Source organism: Argiope bruennichi, chromosome 8 (assembly GCF_947563725.1).
Source record: "Argiope bruennichi chromosome 8, qqArgBrue1.1, whole genome shotgun sequence".
Lineage (NCBI taxonomy): Eukaryota > Metazoa > Arthropoda > Arachnida > Araneae > Araneidae > Argiope > Argiope bruennichi.
Window position 1 is genome coordinate 21,423,020 of NC_079158.1, and position 14,221 is coordinate 21,437,240.

A 14,221-nucleotide genomic window follows, 5' to 3' on the forward strand; every position below is an offset into this window, starting at 1 on the left:
ATTTAAAGTTTATTTGCATGTGGCAAGAGACATATTTGTATCTATCTAGTTACAGATATATTTAATTCCAGCAAATTTCATTATAATAAATATTTGTATTATTCATGTTTTTTAAATTGTTTTAGTGTTACAAATCCTTAAAAGTTTTAGAGCTTCCATACTCTGTACTATATATTGACATATATTTTTAACCAAAGTCTGATCTAAAGTTCATTTTGCTTGAGGCATGAATGATATTTGGTGCCCCCCTTGTTACACAGCACTTAGCAAATGGTGCATAGTTTATATGTATTTTCCTCATAAGGAAATATTTTTTCTTTTTATTCTATTTTCAATCTTCTGATCAGTTCGATGAATAAAAGAAAGTCCAGTGATTTTTTTGTGTGTGTGCTGTTATTTGTGATCTTCACAATGCACATTTCATTAATAAGAGCACATTTTATGTTAAGAAAACATTTTAAAAATTTCAGATCTAGACCTGAATCAATAAAATTTTTAATTTGCAAACATACTAATTATATTTGTCAAAAATTAGAAACGAATGATAACTCGCAACAAAATGTAGATAACATTGAAGACAATTTAATTATACATATCGAAATCACTGAAGACCTAAATATTAGGAAAAATCGAATGATTCAACATTTAAAAGAACTGCAATCAATAATATTAGAATGGGACACATTACATCCTCTTCCAAATGTGGAAGAAAAAATCAAAGCCATAAAAGCAAGTTTTCAGGTAGACACTGCTTCGACTAGTAGTTCTCATAAAGAAAAGGAAATGTTAAAAGTATCCAAAGCTCCACCAAACAAACATATTAGCAAACAAAGAAAATTTATAGTAAAGAGGAAAAAATCAAAACAAAATCCTCAATAACAATTTTTTAAACTAATTATTGTATTTAAGTTAAATGTTATTTTAAATTATATTAGAAATATTAGTCCTTGAGAGACTTTAATAGAAATTTTGGAAAATGTATATTTCTGTATAAATGTGTGTATTTTTTCTTTTTTATTTACATATAAATAAAGTATTTCTATTTTTTTATTTGAAATTTTTATAAATTTACAAGGACTGCCTAGTTATTAATTTAATTTAATTTCATTTTTTCTTTATTTCATTTAAAGGAGTGCAAAATAATAATAAAAAAAACATGTTGACATAGATTTAAGTAATTGAATGAAAATAAGAGAGTAGATATTTGAATAAACAATACAAAAAGCCTTGAGTTTCATTACAATAACAAAAAATGTGGTACTTATGAATTGACAGAGAAAGATTGGCGATTCGTTGGCGATAACACGATTTTTTTTTGTTTTTTTTTTTTTTGTATAAACAGCACATGCAAATGCTTGTTTTCTTCTCATAATTTATCGCTTATAGGTTGATGCACTTTGGTGTTACATTTAGAGATTTTTGGCCCTTCCGTCGTTAATTACTATCAAAATATACTTTAAAGGGGAAAGTATTGAGTAATTCATTAAAACAGGAAAAATCAATGAAAAACATAATTCTTGTATGAAAACCCATATGATATTTTAAAAAAATAACATCTTAATGGCAGTTTTTAATGATTGAATAAAATTTTTTAAAAAGCGATTGAGTTAAATGGTTTGAGTCTTAGTCCAACAACAATATATATAAATATATACTTCTTCAAAGGTAAGGGGAGGGGGAAATCTTCGTAAATTACTCGTAACTTCAAAAGAAATTTAATCCACAATTAGAATATCTGTAAATAATATTTAAATCGCAGAAAGAGCGCCTTTAAATGGTATTTAATCATTAGGTAATGTACCTGCAATATATATTTTCATTCAATCGTAGTAAATTATTAGTAATATAAAATTAATTTAATTCACTACTTAAATTTTAATTAATTTTTTATTTTAAAATTGTGGTGGAAACATTCACTAAAGTATTCTGATACAGATAAAAATGAGCTGGTAGATCAAATTGTTAATTAATTTAGAATTTTGAATAGCGTTTGTTTGTTAGTGATGGAAAATACTCGGTTTCGTTTTCGGATGCAGTATTTCTATAAAAAATTACATAACTTGAATTCTATTATTCATAAAAAAAAAATTAAGAAAACACAGATGTGGGGATCCAAATAAATAGGCTTTAAAACAAAACAATAAAAAACTCAATCTTTAAAAAAAAAAACCCAATCTGCCTTTTCAATGAAGTAAGATTCCTTCAATCCTCAACATAGCTGCGGACGAAAGCAGCAACACGGTTGCGTATGATAACCGGACTTACCTACGAATAAAATAGATTCGCCCATCCAATCCACAACCGTGTTGAGCTTTAGCCGCTAGTATTTTGGTGTGACAGCCATATTTGTAGTATCTTTGAATCTCCTAGTTGGCAAATTTTAGTACAATATTATAATAATTTAATTGTTGAATATCAAAGTGCTTAACTATGGCTACTACTGAAAGTGTACCTGTTAAGCTTCTTTATGAATTCATTGGTGCTAAAATCAACGTTGATACAAACAACGGTGAAAGCTTTACCGGCGTATTGGTAGAAGCCCAAGAAAACATGAGTATGACTCTTGGTGACGTTACCGCTCTTTATCCCAGTGGCCACACTCACAAAATGGAGAATGTCTTTATAAAAGGACATAAAATCCGAGTTATTGAACTTCCTCCTGGCGCCAAAGATAGTATCCGTCAAATTCAGCGGGCTTTAAGACCTCCAGCTATTTACGGACGAGGAAGGGGTAGAGGAAGAGGAGGTTTCAGAGGAGGCCGGCGGTAATTTTGAACATTCCACACATGTAAAAGAAAGCAAGTTTGGTTTCTTTAATTTATTTACTCATCTTTTAGATACCAACCTATTTCGGTGTTTTTGTTTACAATATTTGTGTTCTTAAATTCATATATATATATATATTTTGCCCAACCATCATCTATTGAATTTCCTAGGCTAATGTTGAAGTTTTGCAGTTTTAAATCTGTTTATTTATAATGACTCGTAGTTAATTTTTGCATATATACTTCTGGAAAATTTAAGAATGTATCAAACGAGAAAGAACAAAAATCTTAGTTTTAAAAGTGTTTGTAAATCTTTTTTAGATAACCTTTTTTTTAGTGTCGTAATATCTAATCTTTACTGAATTAGATTTAATTTGAACATAATTTTATCAAAAGCTTGTGAAAATACATGCTTAAATCTCGGCAGTATATTGTACATGTAGACTAAAATATTTTTTTTTTATTGTATATAATTATACATTGTAAGGGGAGGAAATGATGCTAAAACAGAACTAAATTTTAAGGAGCATACCATTTTAAAATAATTGCTATGCCATGAAATTTTTATCTAAGATTTCCTCTTATTTGAAGTATTTACTTACAAAACTTGCTGTATACACTTAATGTATTATATTAATTAAAACTTGGGATAAAATTATCTGAACTTAAATTTATTCTAAGAACAATATCTGATTTTTTATTAGTATCTAAAAGGAGAAGAATTCTAAACATGAAAGTTTTTGTAAACGCATTTTAAACAAATATATTAGAAAAAATAAAAGGTTACTGAACATTTTGAATTTGGCAAAACCGAAAGTAACACTAAACTGTGAATATTTATTTAGATTAGATATTCTCTGACTAAGTGGTATTTATTAATATTTTAAGTATACTGCTAAAAGTAAACCTAGTTAAAAATACTTTTTGCAAGCACACATTTGTTGCTAAATACAAAATTCAGATGTTACAAAGAAAAAAATTTCATTCTTATGAATGTAACAATAAATCTTGCAATTTTCTAATTCTGACAACCTTCAAATGGCCTGTTACAATTTTGGAAATACAAATATTTAATTCATTGTATTTATAATTAAGATTGCCATATACTAATAAAAAAAGATTTGGCTTTGAAAAATACTTTATAATGTGATAAATACAGTCTTCCCTTTTCCATTCATTTTATGTTAATGTACATTTAAAATTAAACTTTGTATTTGTTTTGTATCATCTTATTTACTCATAAATTTTGTCAGTCACATATGGTTTTAAATAATGCAAAGTTGCCATATCAGCTAGTAAATTATTAATTGGGTCCAAATGATGATATAATCTTCAAATGGAGAAATATTCTGATTTTTTAACAAGTTTGACACTCTTTCAATAATCTTTGTTTTGACTTTCTATACTTTCATGAATAATTTTCTAAAAAAAGTAGATGCAATTGCAGTATCAGACTTAAATCTAAATTGATAATTCTATCAATGTCAAAGAGTATCTTAATTTTTTTTCTTGAGTTAAAATTTTCTAATATCCTGGTGTTTTAGCAAGACATTTTTGGAGATTAATAAACAGAAAGCTTAGTGTAAACTAAGCATCAGTCATCAAATACTTGCAGGAAATATCTGTAAAGAGCATATTGTATGACTTTTCAGCCATCGTCTGCCAGTTTTCATGACAGGCTGTTTATTGACAATTGGAGGATTAAAAATTGCTTTCATTGGATGATAAAATTATGTAAAATTGAAAAGATTAAATTTATCAACATTTTGATAAATTTGAAGTAATTTTGATTTCAGGACCTCTTATTTTAGTCCTTCCATAATTTTTCTGACAAGCAGTTAAAGAATGCCAGCTATTTGAAAAAAAAAAATTCACATGAATGACCTATTAGGTACATTGTTTTGAAATTACCTTTTTTGTTTCCAGAATTCGTTAATTTTGTTTCTAGAACAAAGTTTTGCGATACAATTTATAATGGTAATATTAAATAATTATATTAATATAAACAATTTTGATGTAAAATATGCACATAACTGGTACATATCTTTCATCATTTAATACTTTTTTGATGTTTAGTTTTATATTGGTAAATAATATGATATATTTTTGTATGTTATTAGGATTGCTTCTATATATGAATATTTTTTTAGTAAACTTTAAGTAAAGAAATAAAATTAAATTTTTCTAATAATTTAATTATTACTCTGTTGTATTTATTTAAAGACTATTTATTTGAAGTTAAATGTTGAAACATTGCCTTAAAGTAATCTTATTGTACTGATTTATTTTCAGATATCATTTTCACCATTGGATTTTGTGTCTGTCCTCTTCTTTCATCATCATTGTTTGTATTGCCAAAAAATAAATATTTTGTAAAAGTTACACTTGGTGTCTTTCTTTCAATATGTTTATTTTTTAGGTTCACTTTGCAGTTAAGACCATATTTGATTTTTACAGTGTATACTCAGTTATTTAACCATCTAAACAACTAATCTAGCTCATTCTGTTTTTGATATCCAACCTCAAAACATGTATTGCAGACTTATTTGCACTTTCTTCAAATTCAGTTGGTAGATATTTTATACTTTTAATATTGAGTTACATTTTAAATATCTAATCTAATTTAAGAACTTTTTTCTGATAATTTAAATTTATTTAGCTAAAGTGATTGGCTAATTAAAAATGACAGAATAATTTCTACTGTATCATACAATATGAGAAATGATTTAAATCTAAAATCCTCAATTTGTGAGAATGTAGATTCTAATCTTTCTCAAGTTTCAATTCTAAGCACATAAATTTTTCAAAATAATTATATAGATATTATACACAATATTTAATTTCTTTGAATAATATCACATATTATATGAAATATATATACTCATTTAATGATTGTCTATTTAGTGGCCAATGGCTAGTACTTGTGAAGTTGTTCCAAACACATATTAATGTAAAGTACAAATTTAAAAAAGATTGATACATAATGGCATGTAAAAGTGAAAATGTAGACAGAATCTCGGCCCATCTTGCTTGCACCCCACCTTTACTTAGCATAAATTTCATTAAATAATATGAAGTTTTGAGATTTGTAATAATTCTTATCCAGTGGATTTAAACCATTGCACAATTTTTACACTTCAAGTTCATAATTAAATGGAATGAAATGATTTTTTTAAAGCAGTTGAGGTTTAAATTTAATTTAAATAACTTTCATAATTTAAAATGCTAAAAATAATACATACATTTCATGATTATTTCATTTCTATCGTTAACTTATACTTGAAGGTATTTGATGTCAGAATAGTATTCATTCATATACTGCCAATTAGATTTTCTATTCGGATGCAAGAGAATCGATTCCAGAGCATGGTTTTAACTAAATAAATAAAGTAAAACTAAGTATCTCTTTAAGTAAAATTCTGAACTGATACTAGCTTTTTATATACTTAATAAAAACTATTATCATTTTTTTTTATATTACGAATATTAAATCTGCAAAATTTTGAATTTATCAGGAGATGATGAAATATCAAATTGAGATAGGGGGAGAATTTATATTCTTGATTTAAAAATTCCTTCTCTGCTAGATTATTGTTTTTATAAATTTATTGCAAATATCAGAATGATTGCCATACTCTTCCACTTTTCAGAATGCAATTCTTGAATATATGATAAGCATTTTTACTTTATATACTATTTATTACGTATACTAAGTAGAAAGAAAGTAAATGCGAGCTCGAGATTTTCACGAATCTCCACATTTCAAACCACTTTGAATTCGAAAAACACATTTTTGGCCTCATTTCTGACTATGACAAAGATAATAATTAAAAAAACACCCGTAGAGTGATGAAATTTGGTATACCAAATACCGATCTTTATATCAAATTTGATTTCTATTAAATGTTGAACTAAATCCATTCTGACGAAATCTGTCAGTCCGAATGTCCAAATATAAGCTAACGAAGTAATCACAAAATGGTGAGAGCTAGATGGATAAAATTTGGTACACAAATTTAACATCTAAAATATAGATTCCTGCCAAGTTTGGAACCAAATCTATGACCTTGAATTTCTGATGGTTCGGTATTTATTTCCCAAGCTGTAAATTCGATAATTCAAACACGCAATGGATTAAAATACTTCACATTTGTTAGAGGAATTTGTGACAACAAATTTGAGTTAAATTTTGATTTTAATCAGTTGGTACCAATGTCTAAAATAAAAATTCGATTTAGGGGTGCTAAATGCCTGGGACTAATCGCTAAGGGGCACGCGATAATTTCAATAAAAAAAAAAATTAATTCATGTCAAAGATCAAAATTTCTTCATTGTTGTTCGCTAATGCCATGAAAGTCTTTCGTTAGCCCAAGATCCATAATTTTATGTATAACACCTTTATTAGAAAGTAGGCGGGAAACCACACCCACCGGATATGAAAGTGAAAGAAAGTTGTTATTAATGTAGTGCAAAACTCCCAGACATTCCTCCTTAAACTTTCAAAGCTTTTGTACCACACCAGTAGGACGATGTTTAAGTCGAAGCAAAAGATTTAAATTTAACCTGGTCCACACAGACGGGATAGCGGTGGCCTGGTGGTAAGGTCTGGGCATCGGAACCGGAGGGTTTCAGGTTCGAGACCCAATTCCACCGAAGAATCGTCGTGTAAGGCGGTCTGTTGCACGTTAAATCCGTCCTGGCCAAACGTCCTCCCGCTGGTGTGGTGTGGAGAGGGGGGTGCCAGCTCAGGTGTCGTCCTCGTCATCTGACCGCGGTTCAAAATGACGAGGTCCGTCCCAAAACAGCCCTAGTGTTGCTTCAAACGGGACGTTAATATAACTAAACTAAACCACATAGACGGCATGTCTTCTGTGAAATCTGATATCGAATCTGAAACCCTCCAAAGTTAAGACCTATCCACTACCCATGCTAATTTGCCTGATTGCCATGAAATTTCGAATATTAATAGAGAATATAAGAATGTGTAACATTCTCAAAACTCATGTACATCAAGAAACGTAGAAAAAAATTTCAATACAAAGAACGAAATATATATATATATATAATCATACTAACCATTGATAATTTCTGAACGATTTTCTTTTCTGTGCTTTTATATATATATAAATATATAATGTTTTTAAGCAGAAGCCGAAGAGAGAGAAGACACGCTCAAATTTTAAGTTTCTCTTTTATTCCATCATTATGTACTAGCAGAAGCAACGAGGCACATCAACACAGAACGACACAAGAGCGAAAAGAGAAAGATCTTAAAAGAGGAAAAGCTACGAAATATTTATACCCATGATAATGCACTGTGAGATTTTGATAGGGATTTCTTTACACGTGTCTATTTAGGTAAGGGGATCTTTTAAAAGAATAATAAATAGGGATCTTTTAAAAGAATGTATTAGATCGATAAATTTTTATCCTTTCACTCAGAGTGTGGGAACTTGTCGGTCTCAGCAATTTTATGATTGTATTAATTAAATAAAAAAGGTGGAATTGGATCAGGAACTAAGAGAATATTTTAGAATGAAGTTAGTATGAGCTAAATTAAGATAAAAATTTAGGAAATAAATCAGGTTTAAATTAGAGTTAAAAATATCATTATATATATATATATATATATATATATATATATATATATATATATATATATATATATATATATATATATATATATATATATATATTTGAAAAAGCATGTAGCATGTTTGGTTTCAACAATAATATTACATATGACTTAAAAGTGACAGAAACCTTTTTCTTGCATTTATTTTTCTAGAAAATATCATGTTTCATATTCATTTTATTTCATCTAGCCGCCTTTACCGACCAGTTGGTTCGCCAGGAGTAATTCTCTCTAAAATTTTCAATTAAATAATTAAGTACAATAGTCTCTTAATAGCTTCTTCAACAAAATATTTTTAAACTTCAAATTCAGAGTCACATAACTCATATTATTATAGAAGCTTTACGATATTTTTTTTATTGCACTATATATCTGCCATAATATTTAAATTTGAATTTGAAATGAAAGAGATAAATCCTCAATAAATACAAAAACTTTTTTTTTGCTGAAACCAAACAAGTTTTTTAAAAATACGACCGCAGAAAACCGAGTCCTTTATTATTGTATTTTTATAGGTATTACTTGTATAAATGATACATTTTATCATTTATGCAATATTTCTAACAATTATTCAATAAAGAATTTTCTGATTATCAGAAAATTTAATTTTATCTTCAAAAATATTCAAATGTGGTAAATAAAATTTTATTTTATTTGAATGTGTAAATGTACTTCTGAAAACAATTTTGAAGTCTAACTTTTATACAATTCTTCGATCCTATAAATCATATTATTTTAATAATCTAACATTTAGTCTTCGACGATAAAACCTGACCGATTTATAAAGCTTTGAATATCATTATTTCGGACAATCAACAATTTTATTTCAGAAAGATCAGTCTTGGGGAAAATCCAGGCGCTGATTTGCGCATTTTCTTCAAGATGGTCGATGAAGGGGTCTAAAATCGAGCATTATTTAAAAATATTATTGCATTTTTTTTTATCTTTAAATATAATATTAACGAAAAATAAACTTTTGGTGACATTTAAAAAGAGTATTTCAAAATCTCACGAATTCATAATACCCATTATACCTACCTATAAAATACGTATGCATCCTATTTAAATTACAGATATATGACTACCTTCATATTACTGAATTTTTTTTGCTATTAATTCATGATATTTCAACAAGGCCTTTAAAAACAAATTAAAAATAAACCTGTCGAAATTGTTATTAAAAGAACATATATAATGTGCTTTAGAAAACTTAATTACTTTGCATTATTAATTACATTAAAATACCTAGTTTAAATTAATAATTTAAATTAGGTGTACTGAGCAAAATTGTTTAACGTTAAATTAAATCTAAGTGATCAATTGCCACTGTAGATATAAATTTAAGATATACTATGTGTATATTCTGTAAAGATTATGAATATTAGAGTAAGTTTAGTATAATTCAGATAGTGCAAAAACATGTTTATTCAATTATGTGACAAAAATACATCTTTAAAATAACATATAATTATTTAAACTTTAATTTTATATTACAAAACTATATTCCCTATAAAAATGCTCAGTTGAATGTACATAATATATTTCATCTTAAAAAATCGAAATTTTGGAATGCATTAAAAATATGAATTATAAAAAGCTCGCATTAACCGAACATGCAGCTCAGGTGCCGTCTTTGTCTTCTAATCGCGGTTCAAAATGACAAGCTCTGTCCTAAAATAGCCCTAATGTTGCTTTAAAACGGGACGCTATTGCAACTAAACTGTTGATTTGGTTGGCTTAAACTGTAGGACAGATGGATGATCAGAATTTTGGGGAGGAGGCATCTTGAGAACGAAATAGTTTTGCGTTTATTTCATATTTCAAAGCAAATTATATAAATGGAACAAGTAAATGCTATGCCCCAAATACTAATTATTTACCTTTCAGATGTTACTTTGTAATTTTACATTATAATTTGAGTTTTCGGTTCAATATTTGACAGCAAACTTGTATTTCTACCTTCTTATGGCTTTGAGTTCCTAGTTTTAAATATGATTTAAGTCATATGTTGCAAAGAATTTAGAAATATTTCAGAAAGCATTTAATTGATAATGTTATAATAATAAATATATTGATATATTATATAATAAACTACAAATTTAACAATAGTATGTATATTAGTAATTGTAATGCTATTTCTTAGAAAATAAAATAATCCTGGTGCCTATTCAAGTTTATAATATATTTTTAATGAGTGTCTCATTAAATTGCTCTTTTCATAAAATAAGATAATCCTCAGTAATCTTGTGGTTGCTTGCTATCTTTATTTTTTAATGTTAAATTAATTATAATTATACATTAAACAAATCTTGAAGTAGTGACTATCATTTCATTTAAAATTTTGCTTTAAAATATAAGCATTATGAGATGCTGCAAATCAAAATTTGTGAATCAAATATATTCGCCAGTGGTTTCAAAAGTGATAAAAATTATTCATTTAACCTTTAGTTAGCAATAAAATAAAATTACCTTGATTTAAACTTAATTAATTTAAGAAATGAAAAATAACTGCTGAAAGATGTAATTTTGCAGATGTGTGGCCGAAAAGAAGACATTTTGAAATTTTAATTTCGATTTATTACACCAGGGGAGTCCTAATTCGTAATAGAAGCGACGATAAAAGACGTCTGTTTACATCACGACATAAGAGCAAAGTGGCAGAATTTTTTTTCCCTTCAGTAATTTTACTAATAGATTCCAATTGGGATTTCTTTGCCACATATCGATTTACGTAAGGGAATCTATGTATCTTTGAAAAGTATGTATAAGTGTTAAGGAGTTTTATTCATTCTATCGGAGCATAAGAAAATGTACAAGTCATCAATTTTCTAGAGCCCGCGGTAAAAATAATTAAATAAAAAGTGGGAATTGGATCAGGAAACAAGATAACAGTTTAGAATGACGTTAATACAGGCTAAATTAAAGTGAAAATTAAGAAATTAATTAAGATTTAAATTAAATATAAACTAAAACTTATATATAAACTAAAAAAATAAAACTGCGAATATTTGAAAAAGTATGTAGGACTCCAGGCAAACCCCCAACTATAAGAAACTTACTGATTTTCCAAGCTATGTTTTCCGGTATTTTACACACTGATTTCCGTGAAGCGAATAAAGATAGACATTCTGTTAGTAATGAATTTTTCCCAATGCTCCGATTTGGGTAATCGACATTTATGATCTACTGACCGCTTTTGACGACCCATTGATTCGCCGAGAATACTGGTTATATTTAATTCCAATTAAATCGCTTGAATGTTATTTCATGCCCATGATTCCCATAAATTGACAAGCATTAAAACGTTATATTAATAGACTTGCATATGTTCTATTCATTGTATACATGAACCTGTCTATTGGAGAATAATTCCATGAAATCCAAGCTTTAATACAAATGTAAATGTGCAGCTCACCTATCTTCTAAATTTTACATTACTGTAAATTTACTTTTTTTTTTTATTTCATCTTATAAGCTACATCAATACTAAATAGAAGCGTTTTTCCTTAGCTTTCAATAACGGAAAGAAAATCACATGATTAAATATTTGATGAAACATTGAAAATGGTTTGAGCTTCAGGATACCAATGTAATCTATTGCTGAAAACTAGACAAAATATTTAAAAAAAAATTGCTGAAACGCAGGAAAAATTTGCACGGAAGTTAAAATAGTATAATTAAAAAAAAAAATTTTCGATTTCGAAATAGTGTAAAATTCATTTTTAAGCTGTAATATTTTTTGGAAATTATAATGGGCAATCTCCGAAATTCGGCACAATTTTTTAATTGATTATAATTCTAATTAAAATTTCAAAAAACACCTGCAAGGTTCACATTTTTACTCTCTATGCGTTAAAGTGGATTGCTGTAAGTGAAACGGTCTGACCTATAGAACGCAGTAAGCACATTGACACACACACACACACACACACACACAATTTCATCTTTATTATTAGCTAATCGCTTGGATCGATCAGCTGGTTTGCCTGGTGTATTTGGTTTAGATAAATCGTTTTAGATATAAATTTATGTCCATGATTTTGCCAAAAAATTTATATTAAAGTCATGTTATTTTAGTTATGCCATTTTAATTATTTATTGCGTACATGAACATTTCTAATAGAGAAAATTCCATAGTGTCACAAGGCTAATAAAAACGTAAATATTTGGTTCACTAAACTTAAATATCACAATATTTTAACGTCACTTTTTCTTTTATCTACTTTGTAAAATACACAGAGGCAGATTAAGCAGAATCTTTCTTTCCTTAGCTTTCTTTATTGGAAGAAAATCATGTGATTAAATATCTGATGAAACAGTGAAAATGGTTTGAATTTCAGGTCAACAATATAATCAGTTTTTAGAAATTGAATAAAAAAGTGTTTTTAAAAATTTGCCATAATTTATTAAAAATTCTCTCTATTATTAAATTGGTATAATTAGAAAGACAATTTTTTATATTTTAAAATGGTGCACAGTTGCACCCTCCAAAGTGAACACGTGCCAAATTTTGTAGCTTTGACTCAAACGGTCTTCTGGTTTGTAGAGCGTCAACATACACACACAAACATTCACCTTTATTATTAGTATCGAAAAGCTGTTTCAAATTAAACAGATTTCTTAAAAAAGCACAGAAAGCATTTGAACATTTTATTTTCTAATGCTTTTACTTTTTAAATTTAATTCTTATAGAAAAGATTTTTAAAGAAAAGTAAAAGTAGAAGAAGAGTAAGTTAGAATTATCAGTCCAGAAATCAACATTCCATAATCGACAATGTAGAGAATATTTCACTTTAACCCTCCAGCAGCTATCCTGCGATTTCCGCAGGTTGGCAAACAGCCCATTTTCTACTGCATCTCGTGTTTTTAGCAGATTATGAGTTTATCTTTATGATTACAGATTTTTATTATATCATAATATTATCATGCAAACATCGCATCTAAATAGGGACTTTAAAAAATTACACAGTCAAAGGGTTAATAATTGTTATTTACACAGCTTTCATAGAATCCATATATTAATACATTAGTTTTATGGACATTAACATGATTGATGCTTAGAATTTTGCACTTGAGGCCTGACTTTGGTAAAATCAAATCCTTTTTGTCTGAGAAATGCAATTTAGGCGGACGAATGTTGATTTAATCGAGATAGAAACAATAATATTCAAAATTATAATTTTTGGAACGGCAAAAATTCATTTTTCATACAAGAGTTTCATCATCAGTCGCAATTTTCTATAAATGTGTAGTGTCACATTTTCGAATTTCTTTTGTAGATTCCATTTTAATAACAATATGCTGAATGGTGACCCGTACATTCAGTTAGTTTGATTTGCATTATATCTGAATGAAGGTATGAATTGACTTTGGCAATATACTCCATAAATCAATATCGGAAAAATTCAAAAAGCCTGTCTTTATATCACATGTGATGAACTCAATTGTACATGTGAAATTATTATTTGAAAAAATGCAAATATGTATAGATGTAGAAGATATTCATTTTGAACAAATTTTGAAAAAATGCAAATATGTATAGATGTAGGAGATATGCATTTTGAACAAATTTTGAAAAAATGCAAATATGTATAGATGTAGGAGATATTCATTCTGAACAAATTTTGAAAAAATGCAAATATGTATAGATGTAGAAGATATTCATTCTGAACAAATTTTGAAAAAATGCAAATATGTATAGATGTAGGAGATATGCATTCTGAACAAATTTTGAAAAAATGCAAATATGTATAGATGTAGGAGATATTCATTCTGAACAAATTTTGAAAAAATGCAAATATGTATAGATGTAGAAGATATT

The 14,221-nt window shown here is 27.6% G+C and overlaps 1 protein-coding gene and 1 long non-coding RNA gene across 2 annotated transcripts; both read left to right on the plus strand.

Moving 5' to 3' along the window:
* Positions 1 to 2,430: 2,430 nt before the first annotated feature.
* On the plus strand, positions 2,431 to 2,769 carry LOC129980593 (small nuclear ribonucleoprotein Sm D3-like). The gene has a single exon (XM_056090974.1). The coding sequence runs from the start codon at positions 2,431 to 2,433 to the stop codon at positions 2,767 to 2,769; it is 339 nt and encodes a 112-aa protein (XP_055946949.1).
* Positions 2,770 to 2,816: 47 nt separating this feature from the next.
* LOC129981329 (uncharacterized) lies at positions 2,817 to 5,147 on the plus strand. The gene is made up of 2 exons (XR_008785305.1): positions 2,817 to 4,656; positions 5,058 to 5,147. It is a non-coding gene; the product is annotated as an uncharacterized LOC129981329 (long non-coding RNA).
* The last annotated feature ends 9,074 nt before the right edge of the window (positions 5,148 to 14,221 follow it).